Source organism: Melozone crissalis, unplaced genomic scaffold (genome assembly GCF_028551555.1).
Source record: "Melozone crissalis strain CALT ecotype California unplaced genomic scaffold, PUWL_Pcris_2 ptg000014l_1, whole genome shotgun sequence".
Lineage (NCBI taxonomy): Eukaryota > Metazoa > Chordata > Aves > Passeriformes > Passerellidae > Melozone > Melozone crissalis.
The window spans coordinates 18002204-18024307 of record NW_026535792.1 but is presented as its reverse complement, the minus strand read 5'-3'; the positions used below and the strand labels follow the sequence as shown (position 1 = coordinate 18024307).

At 56.3% G+C, this 22104-nt stretch overlaps 2 protein-coding genes across 3 annotated transcripts; one reads left to right on the top strand and one right to left on the bottom strand.

Moving 5' to 3' along the window:
- The first annotated feature begins 1167 nt into the window (after window positions 1-1167).
- On the top strand, window positions 1168-7752 carry SENP8 (SUMO peptidase family member, NEDD8 specific). 2 transcript variants are annotated; one of them, XM_054272800.1, is made up of 3 exons: window positions 1168-1341; window positions 2224-2301; window positions 6185-7752. In XM_054272800.1, the coding sequence occupies exon 3, from the start codon at window positions 6213-6215 to the stop codon at window positions 6849-6851; it is 639 nt and encodes a 212-aa protein (XP_054128775.1). In that variant the 5' UTR covers window positions 1168-1341; window positions 2224-2301; window positions 6185-6212; the 3' UTR covers window positions 6852-7752. The 2 variants fall into 2 exon arrangements, with proteins under 2 accessions (XP_054128775.1, XP_054128776.1); XM_054272801.1 differs by lacking the exon at window positions 1168-1341 and adding an exon at window positions 1664-1688.
- A 3497-nt stretch (window positions 7753-11249) lies between these two features.
- GRAMD2A (GRAM domain containing 2A) lies at window positions 11250-20586 on the bottom strand. The gene is made up of 11 exons (XM_054272802.1): window positions 20355-20586; window positions 17900-18013; window positions 17123-17180; window positions 15772-15844; window positions 15587-15690; window positions 14917-15015; window positions 13923-13994; window positions 13025-13087; window positions 11779-11935; window positions 11454-11553; window positions 11250-11361 (listed from the first exon to the last, which is right to left on the bottom strand). The coding sequence occupies exons 2-11, from the start codon at window positions 18001-18003 to the stop codon at window positions 11250-11252; spliced, it is 942 nt and encodes a 313-aa protein (XP_054128777.1). The 5' UTR covers window positions 18004-18013; window positions 20355-20586.
- Window positions 20587-22104: the final 1518 nt, after the last annotated feature.

Below are 22104 nucleotides of genomic sequence, written 5' to 3'. Positions count from 1 at the left end.
CACCGCTCCCCTGTCATTTCCTAGCAGTCCCATGGGACAAGAGTCAGGAAAGCATTTGAGCCGGCCAGAAACCCAATTCTTCACCTAGCAATCTATTTACAGAGCGATTTATTACAGCTCCTGGTTATCGACTGAGCGAGACACCGCGCCGGTTTTCCTCCCGTAGCAGCAAATCTCCTTCCTCTGCCGCTACGTGATTATTTTTTTGATCCGCCGATGGGCAGGGACCGCGCTGCAGCGCGGGATGGGAAAGCCATGATTTCTGCTGAGCTCACGCTGCCCACTTCATCACCCTCGCCTTGCTTTGGGGATGGGAAAACCTAAATGGAGGAGGAGGAAGCCGATCGAGAAGCAGGAGGGCGGCCAAAAACCCGGCTCCGAACTCACGGCAGGTCCTAGCGCAGGTCACGTCGGAGGGGTTTATTTTTGGGGGGGGGGATAAAGCAAAGGCCGTTTTGGCTACGTTTAGGAAAATTCCAGAAAGAAATATCGACTCTTGTAACCTGCGGAGGAGCAGTGCTCCCGCAGGAGTCCGGCGTGCCAGGGTGGGAACTGCCGTGAAGTCCAACACTGTGCTAAGCACACGCAGGTACAGCTCGTTCCGGCGGGTGGGAATGGCTGATGGGTGCCCGGGAACGGCTGATGGGTGCCCGGGAACGGCTCTGCGGGGCGGACCGGGCTGGCGGAGCCGCGGGGCGACCGCAGGCGTCCGCGACCGGCTCCCGTGGCGCTGCCCACAGCCGTGGCCTCAGGGCTATGGCACACTCAGGGCTCCAGCCCACGGCCCCACTGCTGACACTGGGGACGCCTCTGAGGTGAATCTCCTCCCCCCCAGGCTGGTTTTTCCATGTTCTGAGTGTCCAACGCACCCGCGATGGGGGTGAGCGGCACCGGGCGGTGAAACGCCGTGCACGGGGCGGAGGGGGGGGGTTACGCGGGGCCGCCCCGCACCGCGCACCCGCCGGGGACGGCTCAGGCAGGGAGGATCCCACACCACCGGGAGGACTCCGCGACACCGGGCAGACCCCACGACGCCGGGGAGACTCGCCCTGCTCCGCCGAACAAAGGCTCCGCCGGCCCCGCGATGCTCCGGCGGGGTTCAGCCTTACGACCCCCGCCCCGCCGCTCCCACCTCACGCGCGCACCGGAGGCCCCCGCCCCGCTCCGCTCCCCGCTGCCGCTTACCTGGGTGTCGGGGCGCGGCGCATCCCTCGCCCGCAGCCGCAGCCTCCGCCGCCGTTGAGGTGGGTCCCGAGGGTCGTTGGCTGAAGGAGGTCGGTTCCGAACAGATGTCCCGGGGGTCTGCGCTGAGGACGGTTGGTGCTGAGGAGCGTCCCAAGGGTGGGTGCTGAGGAGGGTCCCGGGGCTCGGTGCGGAGGGAGGTCCGGGGGTCCCGAGGACGGGTGTCGAGATGGGTGCCGGGTAGGAGGGGGTGCGGACGGACAGACGGGCGCTCCCTCAGCCGCCGCCGCCCGGGCGCTGCCCGACTGCCCGCGCGCGCGCGCCGCTCTCACGCGCCCGCCCGGCGGAGGCAGTCCGCGAGGGAGGCGCGCGCCCCGGCCCGCCCCGCTGTGGGAACGCCCACGGGCACGCTCCGTGGATACGCCCCCTGTCGTTACGACGCGACCGCTTTACGGCAGTGCACGGTAACCGAGCGGCGGCGGCGGCGACGGGCGATGAGGCGGCGGGTGAGAGCCGGGGGGACACGGGAGGGACACGGGAGGGGACACGGCGGGACACGGCGCCATTAAGGACCTGGCAAGGACCCGGCGCTGGGCGCCATGCCCGGGGGTCGCGCCGGCCGCAGCCGTCGGGGTCGGTGCTGGCCGGCCTCGGGCCCGGAAGCTTCAAGCCCGCGTTTTGAGGGGAAAAAAGGGTAAAATGGGTAAAATGGGTGAGGGAGCAGAGGTGAGTTACGGTGCTGTGGGTGGTCCCTGCTCCCACCGCAGCCAGGCCCTGACCCTGCGCCTGGCCCGGGTGCACCCTCTCCTGGCCCGTGATTCCCGTTTATTCCCACAAAAGCAGCGATGCGGTGAGCGGGATCTTCCCGGGGCTGCGGCGTGCTCCGATCCCGGCCCCGGAGCGCCGGAACACGCTCGGGGTCAGCACCGGGGGCAGCACCGGGGGCAGCAGGTGACTGCTCCTCCTCCGTGGGGCGTGGGACACCCGCATCGCCTCCCCTGAGCGAATTCCCACTGCTGACCGAAGTCCTGTCACCTGCAGGTCTTCCAGGCGAGTTCCATTCCCTGCCCGTGCTTCCCGCTGCTCCCTGGATCAGCCCCTGTCTGCGGGAGGTGAGAGGTGAGTGCAGCTGGTTCGGGATGGGAGCTGGGATCCCATCGGTACCTCCGGGACATTCCCGGTGCCCTCGCACATCCTCAGGCGTTCTGCTCGCTGAGGGGGGTTTTTCCTGTTAAACTCCAGGTTTTGGTCAACCCCATCCTGGAGAGCAAAAACCGTCGGGTGTTGTTCCTGTGGCTCTTGGTTTCATGCTGTGACACCAAGAGAGGTTCTGAGTTCGGTTACAGAGTCTGGTTTGGGGAATTTATCCAGAACACAGAAGTTTGGGCATAGTGAGCACAGAGCTTGGAGTATTTTCCTCTGAATTCAGCACTCATGGCCTGTTGAACCTTCAGAAATGGGATGTTCTTGTATCATACAAAAATTATAACCTACAGCTGCAGAAAGATTATTTATATTTGACAAAAAAGGAGACAACTACGCTTCCGTTCTGGTTGAATTGTTTAATTTTCTGTGAGTTTTTCCTCTGGCTCTGTCAGGAAACGCGTAAGTCCAGAGATTCAGGTGTCATCCAGCCTGGCTCCTGCTGGTAAATAGAAATTAATGTTCCTTGTCTGGTCTTGCTCCATTAACAACTATCCAGACATGGTATCTACACCTCATATTTCCAGGAAAAATGAATAGAAAGTTAAACCATAAGGTCTTTTGATCTTAAAAACCTTCTCTGTCCTTCCTCCTGCTCCATGATAAAGTCTGGATTTTTTGTGTTCCAGGTGACTATTTTCCTATTTACCTCCATGTTCTTAAATTTAGGAACAGGACTCTAGTGACGTGTCACCCCAAACTATTCACTCTGGAGCTTCTTAGCACCTTTAATTTATTAAAATAGACTTCAGGATTCTGATTCATCCTCAGTTCACGCTCCTTTTGCTCTGTCACGGCCTTTTTATGCTCAGTTACTGAGGAGTCTCATTCCTTGGCTCTCAAGTGCCTTCAGCAATTACCTGCAGAGGGTTGTTGTCTCTAGTGGTGTGAAAATGACAGGTTTGGGGTGGTTTTTGGTCAAGTACTGGAAAACACAGGCTTTGCATTGTGTCCGGACACGAAGGAGCTCCATCCATTTATGGATTGAACTCACACTGATGCCAGCAGCTAATTTGTTAAATTATTATAACTTCAGTGAGGGAAGCTTGACCTCTTGCCCTATTGATGCAGCACAGCACCATTTTCAAACCTGTAAATAAAATGATGGTGTTTGTATGGAAATGCTCCTTTCTCTCTCCCCGGTTTCCTCGTCTCAGCATTGGAAATGGGGCAGCTGAAATCCCTTGGAGGAGCTGAGGATCCCAGGGAGTTTGCACAAATTCCAACTACTAATATGCAAATAAAATGAACCAGCAAGACACTTGTTGGCAACCTCCAGCAAATGTTCCAGGCCTGTGCCAGTATTTATTCTTATTTTTATGGAAACTGAACAGAACGTGCCTGAGCCTTCAGGAAGAGAGTCCTGGCTGTGGCTGAGCAGAGCTGCTCCCAGTCCACATCAGGATTTCAACACTCCTCAGAGGCTCAGATCCAAGTCCTGGCTCCTCTGCAGATCCACCTTTAGCTCTCATGGGAGGTTCTCCCAAAGAAAGCCACCTCACCAGTGGCTTTTCACAGCCCCACCACTTTGTTTTGGTGCTCTCTGCTTACCTGACCTGGCTCTGAGGGAGCCTCCCAAGGGTTTTCCTTGGAGCTGCATGTGGTGAGTCATGCCACAGAACTCACAGGCAGTTTCACAAATACCAGATGGCAATAAAATTAAAAGTAGTAGCTAGTGGCAATTAAGCACTTGCACTCTCCTTCCTGACTGGAGGAACCTGCCAAATGTCATGACAGGGGAAAAAAAAAAAAAAAAAAGACAACTGTGTTTCTGCAGAGTGGAAAATTAACAGAGCACGGGACACACGCTTCCCTCGCCCTTAATCCCATTTGGATGGAGTGGAAAGCTATTGGCTGGACTTCTACGTGTCCAGGAGAAGATGAAGCAGAAAGAACACAATGTAAAGGAAAATCTGGGGCATTTCATGGGCACCTACAAGAAGTATTTCAGTAGTATTTCACCATGTTAAACCCCCCAAACAGGATATTTGGAGGAAGTCCAGATCTTTAAACCAGGCTATCTTCGGGCAGGCTGAGGAGTTGCTGGGATTCCACTGGGATTTCTTGTTTTTACACTACAAGGGTTTGCACCACGAGCTTGGCAATAGCTGGAGCTCATTAAGGTCGGAAGCGTGTCCAAATACCATTGTGTGTGGCTCACACATACAAGGGCTGCTCCCTTCCTCTGCTGACTCCTGCTCTCGGCATCTCTGGGATCCACCAGCCTCACACAAACTCTCACGGGCTGTTCATGGCCCAAGCACTCACCTCAGCCCTTCCTTCCGACCTCTTACACATGGACCATGCCTCATCCATTCTGCTCCTTGCCTCTCACGTGCCAGGGGGACCTTGCCAACATTTTTGAGTGATAAATCCCTTAATTTATGCATCCCGGGCCAGGAAGGGTTCTTCCTCATGATTCATGCCACAATAAGAAGTGTGAATCTACTTCTTCCTAACAGAGCTCTCCATTTGCTTCATTCTTCTTTATCATGATGGAATATTGGTGACTTATTTATAGTGAATCATATGAAAGTGATCTTACCATTCTGAGCTTTCACACAAGGCTTTCAGAAATCTGAAGATGTTTTCCTGCTGTCTTTGGGACAGAGGAGGGAAGGATGAGGCCAAAACCAGCTCCATGTAATCCGTGTCCCAAGTTGTGGCATTTCCAGCCCTGTCCTGGCCAGGAAAGGATCTGGAGGCTGAGGATGCATCACAGCACTGAGGAGCCTGGAAGGGCTGCAGGGTGTGAGAGCTAAAGGAAAACCAGGGTAGATATAGGGGCTCTAAATCAAATTTCCCTATGGAAAATCTCCTAAATCCTACTCTGGCTCTGTAGAGAGTTGCCACAAAGATTCCCACGGTCGGGAACTGGTTTGTTTGTGATCTCGTCCTGCTTTGTTACTCCTTACTCACAGCTGTGCCTCCTGTGCTGGCGGCCCAGCAGGTTCTCCTGGAACAGGTCGTGCCTCTGGCACAGAGCTGGGGCACTCTGTGCTTGGAGAAGGGGACCATATGTCTGTCAGACAGCCCAAAAAGGTTTTTATTTAGGGGAATACAGTGAAGCAAAGAGCTCCAGTGCTTGTCACTGCTCAGGTAAAACACTGAGACACCCAAACACCTCCTGACGTCTGGATCACTCCTGGTTTCTGTGCAGGAACTGCTCTGAAAATCCTTTGTTGTGTGTCACAGACATATTTTCTGAAAAATCCTTTCCTTAGGATTTTTCCTCCTGAGAAGCTGAAAGGCCTCAGGAACAAAATGTAAACATTGATTATCTGCTGCTGTGGAATGCAACAGGTGCATCTGTGATTGGTCTCATGTGCTTGTTTCTAATTAATGGCCAATCACAGTCAGCTGGCTCAGACTCTGTGTCCCAGACACAAACCTTTGTTATTCATTCCTTCTTTTTCTATTCTTAGCCAGCCTTCTGATGAAATCCTTTCTTCTTTTAGTATAGTTTTAATATCATATATATCATAAAATAACAAATCAGGCCTTCTGAAACATGGAGTCAGATCCTTGTCTCTTCCCTCATCCTTGGACACGGTCACAGTTGTGGGGTTCAGATCCTCAGGACGGAAGGTTGATCTCATTGGGGCCACAGCAGGTTGCTGCTTAACCCAGCACTGTGTGTTCTCCATCTGCTCATGGTCCTGCAGATACCCATCTGGGAATCCTGGGCTCACTGACTGCTGCTGAGCAGGAACTCAGGTGTTCGCTGGGCTGTCTGCAGGTGTGGGCTGTATCCTGACTGTGATCCAATCCCCACCCCGTGTTCCCCTGTCTGTTGCAGCTGTGGCGGAGCCCTCTGGCAGCCCAGGATGGATCCCGTGGTTCTCAGCTATGTGGACAGCCTGCTGAGGCAGTCGGACGTGGCGCTGCTGGAGCCCCCGAACTGGCTCAACGACCGCATCATCGGCTTCGCCTTCGAGTACTTCAGCACCCAGCAGTTCCAGGAGTTCGGCCAGCGCGTGTGCTTCATCAGCCCCGAGGTGGCCCAGTTCATCAAGTGTGCCCTTAGTCAGGAAGAAATAGCCATATTCCTCCAGCCCCTGGACCTCCTCTGCAAGGAGCTGCTGTTCCTGCCCATCAATGACAACTCCAGCCAGGCCGCTGGGGGCACCCACTGGAGCTTGCTGGTTTATTTCAGGGACAAGAAGTGCTTTGCCCATTACGATTCCCACAGTAAATGCAACTCTGCCCATGCCAAGCAGGTGGCAGGGAAACTGGAGGCCTTTCTGGGAAAAAGAGGGGGCAAATGCACCTTTGTGGAGGAGAAGGCGCCGGCACAGCAGAACAGCTACGACTGTGGGATGTACGTGATCTGCAACGCCGAGGCTCTGTGCCAAGGCTACTTCCAGGGCAGGATGGAGCCTCTGCTGCAGCTCCTCACCCCCTCCTACATCACGCAGAAAAGGTCAGAGTGGAAAGCTCTCATCACAAAACTGGCACAGAAGTGATGGGGATGCACCTCCAGCCCCCCAAAAACTGCCTTCCCAGTCCAAGAGGCAGCACCCCCAGTGCCTGAGGGAGATGCCCATGCACAGGATTGTCCCAAAGAAAAAGAATGTAACCCCTCTAGCATGGCTACACCCCCCAAACACCCCGTTCCCTCCAGGAAAAGCCTTATTCTCCTCTTGAAATCACCGGCCTTTCAGCTTCTAATGACAAGAGTCACTTTGCTTTCAAAGAAACCCTCTCCATGGTAAATTTTTACAGTAATTGCTGTGGCAAAACAGGTTGCTAAAGAGACTTCTCCACCTGTGCCCAGCAGGCAGCACACCCTCATTAGGTGGCTTTAGTTGGCTCCAGGCATTGTCCTTCCAAGCCAGGTTAAGCAAATGCTCTTTAAACCCAAGCCCCCGAGTGCTTTATCGTGGACAGTTCTAATTTGTGCCTCCTGCTAGTGGTATTGGAGAAATGTAGGATTCAGAAGCCAGGATTTTGTACCCCTGAAAATGTGACATTGAGATGTCACTGCAAAAAGATGAGACTGCAAAGGAAATGCTACAATTAACTTAAGAACAGGGCAAAATCAAAGTCATTTTTCATCAGCCAGGTGCTCCTCAGCCACACAGCCATGGCTTTTTTTGGTCCCCCGCCCCTGCTTGTTCTTATTGCAAATTAAAACCTGACTCTGAACTGCTGCAAGATTAATAAGAAGCTGAGAAAACCAATCCTAGGAAAAGAAACTTAATTGAGATGAAAAGCAACACTCACTCTTTGAAGTTTGGTGTTTTTCATTAGGATTTTAGGTCGTCTCTGTGCGGGGAGGGTTTGTCAGTGCTCCCCAACCCTTGTTAGCGGTCGCTGCTCATAACACAAAACCAGTTCTGTTACTTGAGAGGAAAAAAAAAACAACACACTAGGGAGAACAAAAGGACAGAGTTTGAGGTATAAAAGCCAAAGATAACTGCGGGCTCCTTGAAGTCCTTAATGCACTTCAGAAAATTGAAACACTTCTCTTCTGTGCTGGATGATGGCTGGGATCCTGGAGTGCATCCTCTCCTTAAAGACATGCTTAGCAGTGTGGAAAATAAAAATTAAACTGAGATGTCATGGCAGGATAAGGAATAATCTCTCACCTGGTGAGAAGCAAAGAGCAGGTTGCTCAGGTGGTGTCTAGCAGAGCAACCACACCCCTACCTGAGGAGGGAAATCCGGGTTAAATACAGCCCTTGAGGAAGGATTGCTTTTAACCTGGAGCTCTTCCCCACCAGTGTGTGCAGCAGCACAGCACAGAGGGGATGGAGGGCTTCACCTTCCCCTGCTCCAAGGGAATGTCAAGAAATCAGCCCCAAAACACCCTCATGGGGCCTGACAAGGGTTGGGGCCGTTCCCCTCCCTCCTAGCACTGCCTGGACAGGAGAGCAGCCTCCAGCACCAGCCCTCTGGAAAACCCACTCAGCTGGAGCCAGAACAGGATCCAGCTGCTGGCTGAAGGGATTCCCTTTGGACTCTGAGGGGCTTTGCCAGAGCAACATCACTGCCACTCCCAAATCCCAAATAAAACTCAGACCAAACTGTGTTTCCTGGCGTAATCCAGTCCTTGGTGTCCCTGCTCGTGCTGTGGTGCAGTGTAACAGCATGGTGGCTCTGACTCATCTGTCTGACAGAGCTGCCTTGGCTGATTTAATCTCCCAATCCTATTTTTAGATTGGCTTGGGCTGGGGAGGGAGGAAGACAGAGAAGATGGGACGGTGGGTGTGACATGGGCAACAACAGGGGGATGTGAGGGCAGGGGCTGTGCTCACCCAGCACCCCCCTGTGCTCACCCAGCACCCCCCTGTGCTCCTCAGTGCTGTTTCCAGGCCAGCAAGGTGAGTGTCCAGGGATGTTCCCTGCACCCAAAGCTTTTACATGGCATTTCTTTACACAAAGAAAAGCAAATAGGCTCCAGCAGGATGTCACTGGGACAGCCAACATGCACCAAACCAGGCAGATGGGAAACAAAACCAGAGCCTTGCAGCCACATCCTGGCAGCAGAGCCCTCCCACAGCACACTGTGGCTTCATCCCAGTGCTCCTCCAAACCTCCTGCATGTCACTGCACCCATGGCTTGTCCCACCACTGGCTTTAACCAAGGGGTCTTGAGAGGAGATCACATCCCTGGCTCGGGCTCAGCACCTGCTGTTGGAGGACCCTACAAACACCAGGCTGGGCACATCAGCCCAAACTCCCCCCAGTCCTCAACCTCTATACCTCTTTTTGTGGCTAGGAGCCCACTTTGAGGTTGGACTCATTAAACACCAACTTGTTTGTTGGAAAAACAATCCTAAACCCATTTCCACCATGTAAATGAGCTGGGTGAGTCCCTGGCAGGGACAGGATGGTGCCTTTCATTCTCCAGGTCACCCACGGAATCAAAGGCTCCGACAGCCCCATAATGCCGGGGCTTTGAATAAACCAGACCTGGGGTGCCAAATCCCGCCCAAAACAGGTGACACCACCCCTGTCCCCACTTAACCAGGGGCACCGTGGTTTTCAGTGGGGCCATTTTCATGCATTTTGCTGCATGATCCAGACCTGGGAAAAGAGTGGAATTGGGTTGTGGATGTGCAGTGAGGAGGAGGAGAAAGAGGAAGGCTATCCCTGCCCACCCCAGCTGGGCGGGGCTGTAACTCAGCTCCCTCCCCCGCTGTCCCCAGGGTGGCCCTGCCACCAGCGCGTCACATCCCGCGGTCTCTGCTGCCATCTAGTGCAGGAACCGCCGTGGCCCCTCCGTCCGGAGCATCCCTGTCCCCTTGTCCCCATGAGAGGACGGGCTGTGCCCATGTCACTCACAGCCTAGCACCGCTGTGGAGGACGCTGGTAAGAGAGTGATGTGCTAGAAAATCCTGGGTTTATTGTAATTCCATTTAAAAGCCGTTCCAAGCCTGGAGCGAGCAGTGAGCTCTTCCCCAGGGCGCTGGGATTTGGCCCCGTCAGCACTTGTAGTTCCCAAAAAAACAGGAAAGAAAGGAATCACACTGGTACCACCTGCCACCCCAGGGTGCTCCCAGGGGGCTGAGGGACAAATCCTGTGAGACAGATCCTGCAGCACTCAGCTCCATGCGGTGACAAGGTTGGCAGAGCCAGGGCACAGACACTGCACTCTGGGACATTCCCCAGTGCCAGCCATGGGCTCCTCTCCAGCGTCCCCATGGAGTGAGCAGGACTAACAAAGTTCACCTGGGCCAGGTGTGAACCCCAGCGAGGACACCCGGTCTGGGGGACCTTAAAGTGCTTTGCAAGGGATGCACACACACACACACACACATCCCCCTCTCTGAGCTCAGTGCTCCAGGAGAGAAGGGCTGGGCAGCCCTGGCTTGAACCCCACCCTTGTGTGTGGGATAAATGACACCCCACAGGGCTGGTGGGACCTTCCTCCCCATCCCCACAGATCCCTGTGCTCAGGGCCATTCCTCCAGGAACATTCCCAGGGATACTGAGACAGGGACAAACAGGTGGGTTCTCCCAGAGCAGCAGTGGCAACTCATCCACATTTCTGGGGGTTCCTGGTGAGCCCAAGGTCATCTTTTAACAAGAAAAAAACAAGCCTGAAATAAAAACCAGCATCCATCTTAGCAGCAAGTTCTAAGGGAAGGTCCAAGTGCTCGGCAGCCCCGAGCCATTGTCCAGTGCTACAGCACAGCAGTGTCCCAGGGAGAAAACAGGTTTCCAGTGGGATGGGGAGTTGGCACTGGTGGCCAGAACCTGGCTGGAAAGTCCCACCAGGAGCAAGTGCCCAAAGGAAGAGAGAAAATATTTGGTCCCATTTTACCAGCCGAGGGAAAGCCGGACCAAATGTAACAGCCACGGTTGGGAGGACACAGCACCGGGATCCATGTGCAGGGTGCCACCAGCTCAGTGTCCAACCTCAGCCAGCACCTGGGAACAGTCACCTGCAAGCAGGGAGTGGGGGAAGATGGGATGAGTAACTGCAGAGGCTTTGTATCCCATCCCAGTGCCTCTTGATGTCCTCAGCCCAAGGAGATTCCCCTCCTGTCCATCCCATGTTGATGCCCACGGCCTGAGTCCCCAGGAACAGCCCAGCTCCAAAGAAATGTCCTGGTGCTTCCTACAACTGGAGAACCAGCCCCAAACCTATGAGGAAACCTCTTCCCAAGCTCCAGAGTCTCTGGGACAGCAGAGTTTCTCAATCACTCAAATTGATGGTTGATGGGATCACCTCTGGTCTGGACATGGCACTGTGGGTTCTGTCACTGGCCAGCCCAACAGCAGGCCCAGGATAAAGGACAAAGCATTCCTTAGACACATCACAGAGTGGATCCATTCCTCTTTGCACCCACATTCCTTCAAGTCCTCCACTCATGTCCCTCCACTGTGTGTCCCAACATGTCCCTGAGGGTGCCTCACCTCCTGTGCCCGCGGGAGAGGTAATCCCGGTTCAGGGAGCAGAGTTGCTGCTCCAGACGGAAGATGCGGAATGCCAGGTATGAGGAGGACACCACCAGGAGACAGATGCTGGGAGCAGAGGAACAACCAAACACCCCGTTGAGACTGAGACTGACATTCCCAGTGTCCCCCCAGCTTCCCTGTGCCCTCAGCACACTTACAGCACGATGAAGATCTTCAGGAGCTGGTAGTCAGAGGGTCTGAGCTCTGCCACGCAGCTCTGCTCCACCTCCAGCTCCTCCTCGGTGTTTATTGCACTTTCTGAAAGCAAACCCAGAGTCAGCGACACAGACACACTTGGCTGATGCTCCTGCTCCTCCAGCAACCAGGAAACATCAAATATTCCTCCCTCATGGGCTCAGACCCTGCAGCCAGGAGACCCCAGGACTCCATTGGTGACTCCCAGCCTAATCTGTAAGGCAGAATTCCCCTGCAGGAGAGCAGCTGATGGATGAACACACTTTTATGGAGGTTATCACCCCTCACCTGAAACCAGTGGCTCCTCAGAGGTGAAGGAGCTCTCCTTGGTGCTCAGGCTGCTGACAGAGGTCCGGTGGATGCACTGGTAGTTGGCATCTGGCAGTGACAGGGACAGTGAGGTAGGTGACACCTTCCTCCACTTGCCCTCGGGGACGATCACCTCCTGTGGGAACAGTCCTGGTGAGCCATGAATGAAACCAGCAGTGCCACAGACATGGTGGGGCCAGATTCAAACTCAAACCTTACAGTGTCTCCATGGAGCACCAGCACTTTCAAAACATCCTCCAGAGGGAGAGCTGGTCTTCCATGATGGCTCCATGGGAATGCAGGTTCCTACTACCAAAGAAGGACCTGCCCATGCACCCCACACCTGCCCCAAATACCAGCTGCTGCCTCCTCCACCCTTGAAGCTCAGGGCAGTCACCTGGAATTCTCCAGCATACCCCAAATAGGGAAAAAAAGTGCCCCAAAAAAGACAACAAATCAAATGGCATGGCAGCTGGCACAGAGAGGGGCTCCCCCAATGGAGAGTTGCCAGGGCTGGAGCTGCCAAAGGGCTGCATCCCACCAAAGCACCAGGAGATGCTGCCAGATCAGCCTGGGTCACTCCTGATTCAGACCATTCACTCCCTTGAAATGAGCCTTTAACCTCTGGGATGTCACCAGACCATGGGTGACATCCCACCTGTCACCCTCTGGTGCACCCCAATTGTCACCTCCTGTACCCAGCATGAGGCTCAGGGCCAGCAGCCATGGAAGAGCCCCTGCTCCAAAGGTGCAGGATATGGCCCCCATGCTCCTGGATCATGCCATGGCTCAGCAGGTGTTTCCCTCTTCTCCCATCCTACTCATCCTGCAGACTTTTGGGTAACTCAGCCACATTCCCAGCCTGTTATCCAACAATCCCAGCTGTGAACAGCAGCAGCCATCAGGGAGCAGAGTGGTGGCATTTTCCACATCACTCTGAAGTTTTTCTGTCTATAAACAGAGTCACTGGCTGTGCTCAGCCAGTCCTCTTGCCCCATCTGCTCCTGCCAAGTCTGGGCTGAGGGTCCCAGAGGATAAGCTGTGATAGCAACAGGCACATCCCTGCACCCTTTGATGGCACCAACACCAGAACCAGCTCTCTCCCACCTCTCTGAGCAGCCACCAGACAGTGTCAAACCCACCAAAGGCACCAGGTGGGCCCTCTCCACCCACATGAGGTCAGGGGGTCTCTCTTCTCCTCCCCCAGAGCTGCCCTGACCCTCACCAGTGACACAGAGTCCGGCTCCTCCGACAGCTCCTTCAGGCTCAAGCTCTTCTTACTGGAAACCTGGATGGGGAGGAAAGGATGGGGCATTACAGTGCCAGCCCTCCCTGCCTCAGCCTCACCCACAAAGTGGAATTTGGGCTTTTCTGCTGAGACTATGAAGAGCAGCTGCTAGAACTTATAATCTGTTCTGGGGCATGAGGAAAGGGCACTGCATCACTGCCTCCCACCACAAAAACCTGGTGGGGCCATGGTTGAGCCAAGGGCTTCCATGGACAAGATAAAGCATCAGGGGGTAAAAAAAAGAAGGGTACATCTGGGCAGAGCCCAGCACATTTCAAAGATTAAGTCCCCCAGTTTGGCAACAAGGCTGAATCATCCAAATCATTGCCCTGGCACAGCTGGCACACACCCTCCTGGGCAGGGCAGGGCTCCTGCACAGCTCCCCATGTGCTTCAAAGTCAGGGAGAAGAGGTCTCCACAGTCATCCTCTCCAGCTCAAGGGCTGATGGACATCTTCCCCCACTTAAGTTAAATTCTTTTTTAACTTTGTACCATTCTTCCACCCCTTAAAACTTTAGATCTCGGCAAAAGGCATCAATGTGCAGAGTGGCAGAACAAGTATTACCACCAGATTATAAATAATTCATACCCACGCCCTGAGAGAGAGCAGAAACTCGGAGCTCTGCCTCATCCATGACCCAGAAAAGCCCACGGGGTCAGGATGTGCCCAAGGCATGGCTCCTGCCCCTCTTCCCATCCCTTCTGAGGAGTGAGGATGCTGGGAACTGGAGAGGGCTTTGGGAGCAGTCCAAAGCCTTGGAGGCAGTGATGAAGAGCAGGTGCAGAGCCTCAGGCCATGGACACATGGTGGGACACAGAGTGGGTGGGTACCTACCTGCAGGTGGGTGCAGACTCTCCTCAGGACATCATAGACACTGTCACGAGAGATGAGGGATACAAAGATGTACTGCAAGAGAAAGAGGTGAGCTGTAGGGAGAGATTCTCCCCATCCTGAGTCCATTCTCCCCAGGCAGGGACAGGCAGAGACATCATGCCCTTGAATCTCCCCGTTTTCAGGAGCCACTGTGTCTCCCCCACAGGCATTTCCCTGCGGAGCTTCCCTGCTCTTATTTTTGCAGCCTGCTAAAACCTGGACCAGATTTTTTTGGGGCCAGTCTTGCTCAGCTGCTGTTCCTACAGCTTTCCCATGCTCAACCCAGAGGGACACGGCAGCAAATGGGGCCAGGACCTACAGAAAACATCCCCAGGGGTAGAAGGGACACAGGGCCACACTCACCATGCCTGACACAGAGCCCCTGGGTGACGTGCAGTGCAGCCACATGTGGCTTTGGATGCCCAAATCCTGCCCCGTGCCACTCCCTGCTAAAACCCACCTCCCAAATTCCACAGGAATAACTGCCTCCCAGCATTCTGCAGGAACAACCCCCTCCCTGGCAGGGACAGGCAACACTCAGTGCTGGCAGCAGCACCTGGGCAGGCAAGGACTTGGACACACTGCATCAGCTCACTGCAGCCAACAACATCCAACGGGAATTAAAAGCTGGAAACGCAGCCCTGTATCCAAGTTTTCCACCAGCTCTGGCTGAACTCCAGCCCAAACCCTTTCCCTGCTTGTGTTTAAGGAGTTTAAAGGTTTTACGTGAGCCTGGCAGGGATTTGTCAGGCTCGACCGAGTTTCACTTGGGCTTTGCTTCGTCCAGGAACAAAGTGAAATTCAGGAACAAAAGCAAAGCTGTGGTGTTTGCCCTGGCTGGCAACCAGCACAGAGAGCAACTCTCACTTCCTAACCAGGGATGGGAACAGCTTCGTTCACTGCTCTCTAACCACATCCAGTTTGGAGCAGGGCATCTGCTGTGTGTTGGTGTTACCTTTCTGCTGGCAGTGGTGGTGATGGCCAGGCCGTTGGGCAGCAGCCGAGCCGTCTTGTGCTTCTTGATCAGCTGCACAGACACCACTGGGATCACCACCTGCAGGGCAGGAACACCAGGATGGACACAGCACAAGCATCATCCAGCCAGCCTCCCTAACACCCACCAGGAGAGCCCCCCATGCAAGCCCAGGGAGGGTGAAGAGCAAGGCAGGATGTTATTTTTGGCAGGGTAACTTTGCCGAAAGCTCGAACTTCCTTCAGGTATTTGTTTAAAGCATCACATATAAATAATTCAGTCCTTCAGCCCAGTTTTAAAGGAAGTCGTCTCTGCCCAAGATCCCCGTCAGCCACAAGACTAATGGGGAAACATCAGATTGTAAATCAAGAAGAAAAGCCAAGAGGGATTCAAATCTCACCCCCCCTAACACCTTTGATCTTCCTTCAAGCGCCATTGCGGCTGGAAGGAGGTTTTGCATCAGAGAATTTTAAATCAAACCAGTATTTGGTATCCCTAGGCTGATGCCACAGATCATCAGAGTGGGAGGCACGGCCATGCTCCCCTTCCTATTGGAGGTTTTTGTTGGGATTTTGGTGGTGTTTGGGTGAAGCAGGGGATGAGCTGTGGTTACAAGCCCTGAGGGACCAGGGTGGGCTGGTGCCCACGTTACCTTAATGTCCTTCCCAAAAAGGTTTGCGTAGAAGCAGAGCCAGTTGGGGGAGATGTAAAGCCTTCCCTGGATGAGGATGTCTCTCTGGAGCGCGCAGGAGCAAACTGCAAGGCAAGGAGAGAACCGTGGCAATGCCTGTGCCAGATCCTGCCGCCTCCGTGCCCATCCCTCACCCTGGCACCCACCTTTCAGCACGCTCTCCTCCGTCGGGATGTCCTTGAACAGCTTGTGATACTGGGAGTTGTACTTGCTAGCGGCCTGAAAGCAAAGCAGAGCAAAGTTATCCGGTGACCTTGCCGATAAGGAGACCCAAAAATCCCCATCCTGCAAGAAAACCTCCCTCTGCCCGCACCCGGGACCGGCGCACGGGGGTCCCACCGGGCTGGGAGCAGGAGCCCCGACGGATCAGAGGAAGGCTGGATGATCCAGCACCCGGCGAAGGCTGTGCCATCCTCCCGGATTAACATTTCCCTGAATAGCTACAGGGGGCTGCTGAGGAGCCTGTTCTCTGCCAGGCTCATCTGCAGGCAGTTTGTTTTGCCCAGCAGTTTCTCTCCTCCTCCTCCTCCTCTCCCTTATCCGGGACACGGTGACAGCACTTGCTTTGCGCCCATCGCGCCGCGCCATCCAGCTATTTATATTCCCGGCGCCGCTTCAAAGCCTGCCGGCAGCCGCCGCGGGAGGCTCGGCAGCTCGGCCCTGGAACGCTCCTGTGGCCAAGGTAAAGCTCCACAGCGCTTCAATGCCTTCCATAAATCTGCTCAGCTCTCTGCTCAACTGGTCCTGTAAGGCAGCTTTGTGCCCCCTGCCCTCGGGATGCTCCCCTGGGACATGGCTGTCCCACAGCTCCCTCCACCAAGGGAGGAGCTGCCTTGCCAGGGGGCAGAGAAGGCTGGCACAGCAAGGCTGGTTGGTGGCAGCCACGCAGGCAGAGTCCTCCTGCCCACAGGTACAAGGTCACCTCTGCTCTGAGCACCTTGTCACAGGATGAGCTGGCCCTAAGAGGATCAAGGCGCAGCAGCACCTGCAGTTGGCTCAGACACCTCCCAGAGGGATGCTGGGATGGTGGGGGTGCCAGTGGGAGCATTCCAGGAGAACGCAGAGGGCATTACCCCCTGGTCCTAGCACAAATCCACTGCTGGCCCTGTCACCCTCCCAGATGCCTCTGAGGAAACTGAAAAATGTTTTTCTCCTTCATTTTCTTCATGGGAAAAGGCAAAATGTCACTTCCTGTCACTCCTTCCTCTTCCAGAGCATCTCTTATCGGTAGATGGACCAAAACCATCTAGTTTGGGCATAATTTGAACAAGCAAAAAGGTTCAAATGGACAGAAGTTTAACTGCTCGCAGTTAACATTTCCACTTTCTCCTTTGCTCTGGATGGAAAATACCGGAAGCGTTTGCAAGGCAGAGCACAGGCCACACAAAACCATCACCAGGTCTCCTGAAATTAAATGCTCTGCCCCACAGGTAGGCTCCTCCTGGTGCAACAGGCTTCAGCACTCCAGCCTGGTCATTCCCACAGCCAAAGGCTTACCACTTCCCTGTGGCATTTCTTGATGTCCTCATCCTTGAGGGCTTCGTTCAGGCGGAGGCTGGAAGGAAAAACAACAATCACCAGGTAAGCAGAGAGCCACAGGTCTCTCACTTGCTCCCTAAAACATGTGTGCTGCAATATGAGACACAGAAAATTGTACAGGGCTGAAGAGAGACCCCCAGGAAGCCACACTTTGGGTGTCTCCATGATTTACCATGGCACTGGGCATTGCTAGGGTCAGTACTGGCTGTTGAGGGCTGATCTCTGGTGAAAACCAGTGAAGGCACTAGGACAAGGTAACTCACACACACCCCAGCTCTGGGGGAAGGAGCCCAGAGCTGACCTGGCAGCAGCTTAGGACAGGTTGGGAGTGGAAATGTGCAGCTTTGGCGGCTGGGGCAAGGATTCCTGAGGGAAAGCAGAGGCAGGAATTTGGGAATGTGCCTGAGCAGGAGGGTGGACTCAGCTTTGGTCGTGCACAGGGATATCCATCCACGTCCATCCCATGGATTGGGGATTGCTCTCTCCAAACCATGGAGAGAGCAATATCCTACCAACACCCTCAGCAGCAGGAATACCATCCCCTCCCCCAAACCCCTGTCACTTCCCTGCTTTTATATCCACAATATTTCAGGGAGAAAACGAAGCTGCCCCCTCCCTGTGCCCTGCCCTAGCGGGAAGGCAGCATTCAGGGTTTGAAGACAGCAGGAAAGCCACAGCAGGAGAGAAAAGAAAGAACACTCAACCACAGACAGACCCTGGGATGCTGCTCCTCACCTGCCGTCGAGGGAATCCAAACTCTTCTGCTTGTGGGTCACCTCCAGCTTCTCACGACCGTGCCTGGGCTCGGGGCTCTTCAGGGGAGCGGCCTTCTCATGCATGGGCGTGGCACTGCAAGGAGACACTGTCAGCCCCCCAGGGAAAGGGGAAAAGGGGTCTGGAGCTGTAAATCTGTTCCCTTCAATCCCAGCCTGCACACAGACGGCAGAATCTGCCGCTCAAGGACGGCAAGAATATTTCTGCTATTTCTCGAGTCACGTGGAGATAAAAAAAAAAAAAGTCATTTTTCTGCCAGGGACTCCCCAGTGCTCAGAACAGAGCAGCCAAATTGCTGTGGCTCCCTGAGATAACACCCTCCAAAGCAGAGACTCTGCTCCTTAAGGGCTGGAGGTTGGGATGGGAGAAACCACAGGTCTACAAAACTCCTAGGGGGGATGGATTTCAGCCAGGGTCTGCTCCTCTTGGTCAGCAAACACCATCTTCCCAGGGCAGAGCCATCACCAGGCACCTCAGAGCCAGTTATTTACCATCGGGAACGTTATCAGAGGTGCTTATCAGCCACAGCAGGTAAAGTAAACACGGGCCCAGCGCCACAGGCAGGTTATCACCTAGCAGGCCACAAAGGTGACACTTCCACCCTCGGCAAACCACTGCCGGATATTGCTGCGGCGCTGGCAGCCAGGCAGGGCACGATCCCAGGGGACCGGTGGCAAGGCAGAGCCAGCAAACAGCCCCAGAGCCATGGAGAGGAAATGATTGCAGGGAAAGCGCTCAGCTCCCCAGGCAGGGGGCGATGGCAGAGCAGGTGGGGCGGCGGCAGGACAGGATGAGCGGCAGCAGGCGGGACAGGCGCAGGGCTGGAGCACAGCCCGGGGCCCACGGGGTGATGCCGTGGCAGTGCGGCAGAGCCCAGGCCGAGGAGCCAACCAAACTCCCTCTGCTCTGAGAGCAGCTCCTTCCCCACCTAGACACAGCCTGCTCCTTCTCCGAGGGGCTCATCTGAGAAAAACCCATGGAAATAATCCCCTCAACTCGGGAAAAGCCAGGATAGGGGTGCTGGATCCCAGCAGCAGGATCCCAGCCCAATGGGCTGAGAGCTGAAGCTGTGTGAGCTCCCACATCCCCACAGCCTCAGAGCCCTGACCAAAACACTGTCCAGGTGCAATGGAGCCCATCTGACTCCCAGCTGGAGGCACAGGGAATGCTCCCACAACAGCTAACACATCCATGGGGGCATAGGAGAACCAAACAGAAGTCACTGGTGCCGTGTGGTTGGAAACAGGCTGGGAAATAGCTCCTGGATTCCCACAGCCACTGTTGGCAAAGACCTGCCTGCACAGTCCTGGAGTCCAAGCACTGCGGGGATGTGATGGACACACTGACGCTGGGGGTTCTTAGGAGCTCAGATCAAAGGATGTGTCAGGAAGGAAAAGGAGACCTTACTGACAAGAAGCACCAAATAACAAGAAGTATCAAAACAACATCCCCTGGCATAGCACCAAAAGGTGTTTTCCCAACCTGACTCCTCAGGCATCCTCTGCCAGGGGATGCCAACCTGCCCTGAGGCTGAAACTCCTATCATGGAGGCACCAAAGCCTTCATGTGCCCTTCTCCCATGCTGAAAAGGGGCTCTGACCCGATCTGGAGCCTCCTTGTCCAGAGCTCAGCACTCTCTGGCTTCCCTCACGTCATCCCTTAAATCCACGAGCGCCTGCACTGCTTAATCCGGGTGAGCGGATTTATCCCCAGCCGGTGCTGACACCAAGGGGCACCACACAGGGATCGGGGACCTCCGAGGTCACCAAACACACAGAAATCCCCTAAAATGAGAAAAAACACAGGCTGGAAAGCACTTGGAAGTGCTGCATCCTTGTTTTCTCTCCCTCTCGTGGCCACCATCAGGGACAACTCCTGGACACAGTGCTGACTCTGGGGGAGTCTGGGGGCTGTGAGGAGCATCCTCAGCCCCAGCAGGGACATGGCAGGAGCTGCTTTGTCTGCTCTGTCCAGATCTAGGTCCTAGATGCATCAGGGATAGTACCCATCCAGAGTTTGGGAGCGCAGGGTAAGGCTGGGCTCCAGGCACAGCGAGGTTTCCCTTCCAAGAGGCACTTCCAGTGCCAGCACAGTGAGGAAAACACTTTCTAGTAGCTCATACTGTAACTTTCCTCAAAGAATTTGTTCAGCACCAAACTGCTCCTGAGGTAAACTCACCATCCCAAGTGTCCCAAAATACAAGTGGAACAAAACCAGAGTTCAGCACTCCGGAGAGGAGGCAGAGAGGGTTGGTGTAGAAGTTCCCAGCAAATTGAAAACAATCCAGCGAACTGATGCCCCTTTGCCCATTCCTAACACCCCCTCCCCGCCCACACCGGCTCCCCGAACCCCCGGTTTTGCCAGACGAAACGCGGTGCTTCTCCCTCCCACGGGATCGGCATCTCCCTTCCCTTACGCGGCGCTGGGATCCAGCCTGGAAAAGGTCCGGCGCGAGCCCCTCCGTCGGCGAGCGCTTTCCGCTGGATCCCTTCCCCGCTGCCGGAGAAACGCGCGGCGGAGGCCGGAGCGAGCCGGGCAGCGATCCCGCCTCCCGTAAACCCCAGGAGGCTCAGAGGCGGAGGGAGGCACCGGCGGGCGGGCGGCCGCGGCCCGAGCGAGCCCGGGCGGGATTCGGCGAGCTGCCCTTGATCCCGGCGTCCAAGGTCATTTCAGTCCCGCGTGTCGGAGCTGGAGCGGAGCCACCCCGGGATGCTGGAGAGGAACGGCCGGAGCCGAGCGGCGCTGGCAGGAGAGAATGAGGCGCGACGTCAAGGCCGGAGGGAGCCCCGCGCGTCTCTCCCGCGATGTCCCCGGTGCTCCCCGCCCCGGGAACCGGGGGGTCACGGCGGGGACAGAGCCGAGACCCGGGTCCCGGGATGCCCGCAGGTCAGAGGGTCTCATCTCGCCGGGAGCCGCTCCGAGCGCCCCGCGGCACGGAGGGAGGCGACCCCCGGCCTGCGGGGCTGTGCGGGGCACGGTGGGACCGTGGGTCTCGGCCAGCACCGGGGCCGCGCCCGGGGCAGCCCCGGCGCAGATCCCATCCCCGCCGGCGCTCAGAGCCCCTCAGGCGAAGCCGGCGGAGTCGCCGGCGGAGTCGCCGGCGGGCAGCGGCGGGACTTCTCCCCGGCCCGGCCCGGTCCGGCCCGGTCCGTCTCCTCAGGGAATGGGCGAGAAGGTATCGGTGTTTCCGCGCTCCCCTCGGCGCGGCGCCGCCGGCCGGGACAGGCCGAGGGCCAGCACCGGCTCGGCGGCGGAGGCGGGAGGGACGCGGCCCCGGCACCCTCCGGCCCCGAGGCCCTTCCCGGCCCCAGCCCCCCTCAGTGCCGGGTCCCCCCCAGCCCCAGAGCCCCCCGAGCCCCCCCGCTACCTGCGCGCGGCCCCGCGCGCCGCCGTCATGCCCCGCGCGCCCCGGCCTCCTCGCGCCGCCACGGCGCCCGCCCATTGGCCGCCAGTCGCCTTCCACCCCGCCTATTGGCCGCTCACTGCCGAGCCCCGCCCTCTTCCTTCCGCCCATTGGCTCCCACCGCCCAGTCCCGCCTCCGCCACACTGAGCACCGCGTCCCGCCCCCGCAGGCCCCGCCCACCGCCGTGAGGGCCGGAGCCTGGCGGGGTCCCGGCCCTTAAAGCGACGGCGGTACAGCCTCTTAAAGGGGCCGCGGCGCGCAAGCTCCGGGCTTCCTCCGCTCCGGGCGGGGCTCAGGCCACGCGGGAGGGCCCCCTCAGCTCCCGAGGGAAACCAGTCTGGGTGTCTCCTCCCAGCACAGAAACCCTACCTCCCCCAGTTTCCCCCAAAAACGCTGGTAGAGCCCCCAACCCTACTGACTCCTCCTTGGGCCCACTCCCCACCCAAAGAGAAGCCTCCAGCCCTGTCGTTGCCGCCCTTGAACACCTAATGCCTGTAGAGCCCCTCCACACCTGCAAGCAGCCCCAACCCTAGCATACTCCTCGGGCACCCCCTCAAACTGCAGCAGATTCCCCCAGTCCCTGCAGACCCCACACCAGACCCTCCTAACGCCTACAGATCCCAGACCAGACGTGCCAAGCCCTGCAGACTCCTGCACCAGCTCCCCACCCAGAACCCTCAGCACTTCCCCACCCTTGCAGCCCTCCCCAGCTCCTGCAGCCCTCCACCAGATCTCCCCGTTCCCCTGCAGACCCCTCACCAA

Excerpts from the sequence above, each read along its gene's own strand:
- SENP8 (XM_054272800.1), top strand. The coding sequence starts at position 6,213 with ATGGATCCCGTGGTTCTCAGCTATGTGGACAGCCTGCTGAGGCAGTCG.
- GRAMD2A (XM_054272802.1), bottom strand. The coding sequence starts at position 18,003 with ATGCATGAGAAGGCCGCTCCCCTGAAGAGCCCCGAGCCCAGGCACGGT. Across the intron at positions 11,936-13,024 it reads AGCCGGACTCTGTGTCACTG|GAGGTGATCGTCCCCGAGGG; the intron begins GTGAGGGTCAGG and ends CTGTTCCCACAG. Across the intron at positions 11,362-11,453 it reads CTGAAGATCTTCATCGTGCT|CATCTGTCTCCTGGTGGTGT; the intron begins GTAAGTGTGCTG and ends CTCTGCTCCCAG.